We start from the raw sequence: 739 nt of genomic DNA, 5'->3' as shown, positions 1-739 counted from the left end.
ATGTGGGAATGTGGGAATGGGATTGGGATACTTGGGAATGTGGGAATGGGGACACTGGGGGACATGGGAATGGGGACACCCGGGGGATGCGGGAATGGGATTGGGATGGGGACACCCAGGGAATGTGGGAATGGGGATGGGCACATCAGGGAATTCAGGAGACGAAGAGCCCGGGATTGTATCCAGAAAAAGCCTTTATTGAACCCTGTGAGCGGGAATTCCGACCGCACCAGATCCCGCTGGATCCCGGTGGATCCCGGTGAGCAGCGTCAGGTGTAGAGGCGCACGGTGCCGTCGGCGCCGGCGGAGAAGAGCCAGGGCTGCTGGGGGTGGAAGGCGACGTCGAGGACGCCGAGGTCGAGCGTCGGCGCGTGGCCCTTGAGCACCTTGAGCGGCACCAGCAGCGCGTTCTGCAGCAGGTCACTGCCGGAGGAGCCGGAGTCAGCCGCCGCCGCCGGAACCGGGATTATCCCAGCGGGAACGGGGATTATCCCAGCGGGAACGGGGATGATGGGAGTGGGAATGGGAATTATGGGAGTGGGGATGGGAATTATGGGAGTGGGAATGGGAATTATGGGAGTGGGAACGGGGATGATGGGAGCGGGGATGGGGATTATGGGAATGGGGACTATGGGAGTGGGAATGGGAATTATGGGAGTGGGAATGGGAATTAACACAGTGGGAATCCGCCACCGGAACCGGGATTATCCGAGCGGGAACGGGGATGATGGGAGTGGGA

At 61.2% G+C, this 739-nt stretch overlaps 1 protein-coding gene across 1 annotated transcript in view; it reads right to left on the bottom strand.

Annotated features, from left to right (window-relative positions):
- Positions 1–176: 176 nt before the first annotated feature.
- LOC121662245 overlaps positions 177–739 on the bottom strand; it is a 2,189-nt gene continuing 1,626 nt past the window's right edge. The window contains exon 2 of the mRNA XM_042023184.1: positions 177–423. Coding sequence (XP_041879118.1) covers positions 421–423 — 3 coding nt within the window. The 3' untranslated portion in view covers positions 177–420. The remainder of the gene's footprint in view (positions 424–739) is intronic.

The sequence above is a fragment of the Corvus kubaryi genome, unplaced genomic scaffold, assembly GCF_017639235.1.
Source record: "Corvus kubaryi isolate FWS band 111438036 unplaced genomic scaffold, C.kubaryi_AGA036_p1.0 37240, whole genome shotgun sequence".
Lineage (NCBI taxonomy): Eukaryota > Metazoa > Chordata > Aves > Passeriformes > Corvidae > Corvus > Corvus kubaryi.
The sequence above is the reverse complement of the archived record's forward strand: the minus strand, read 5'-3'. Positions and strand labels throughout refer to the sequence as shown.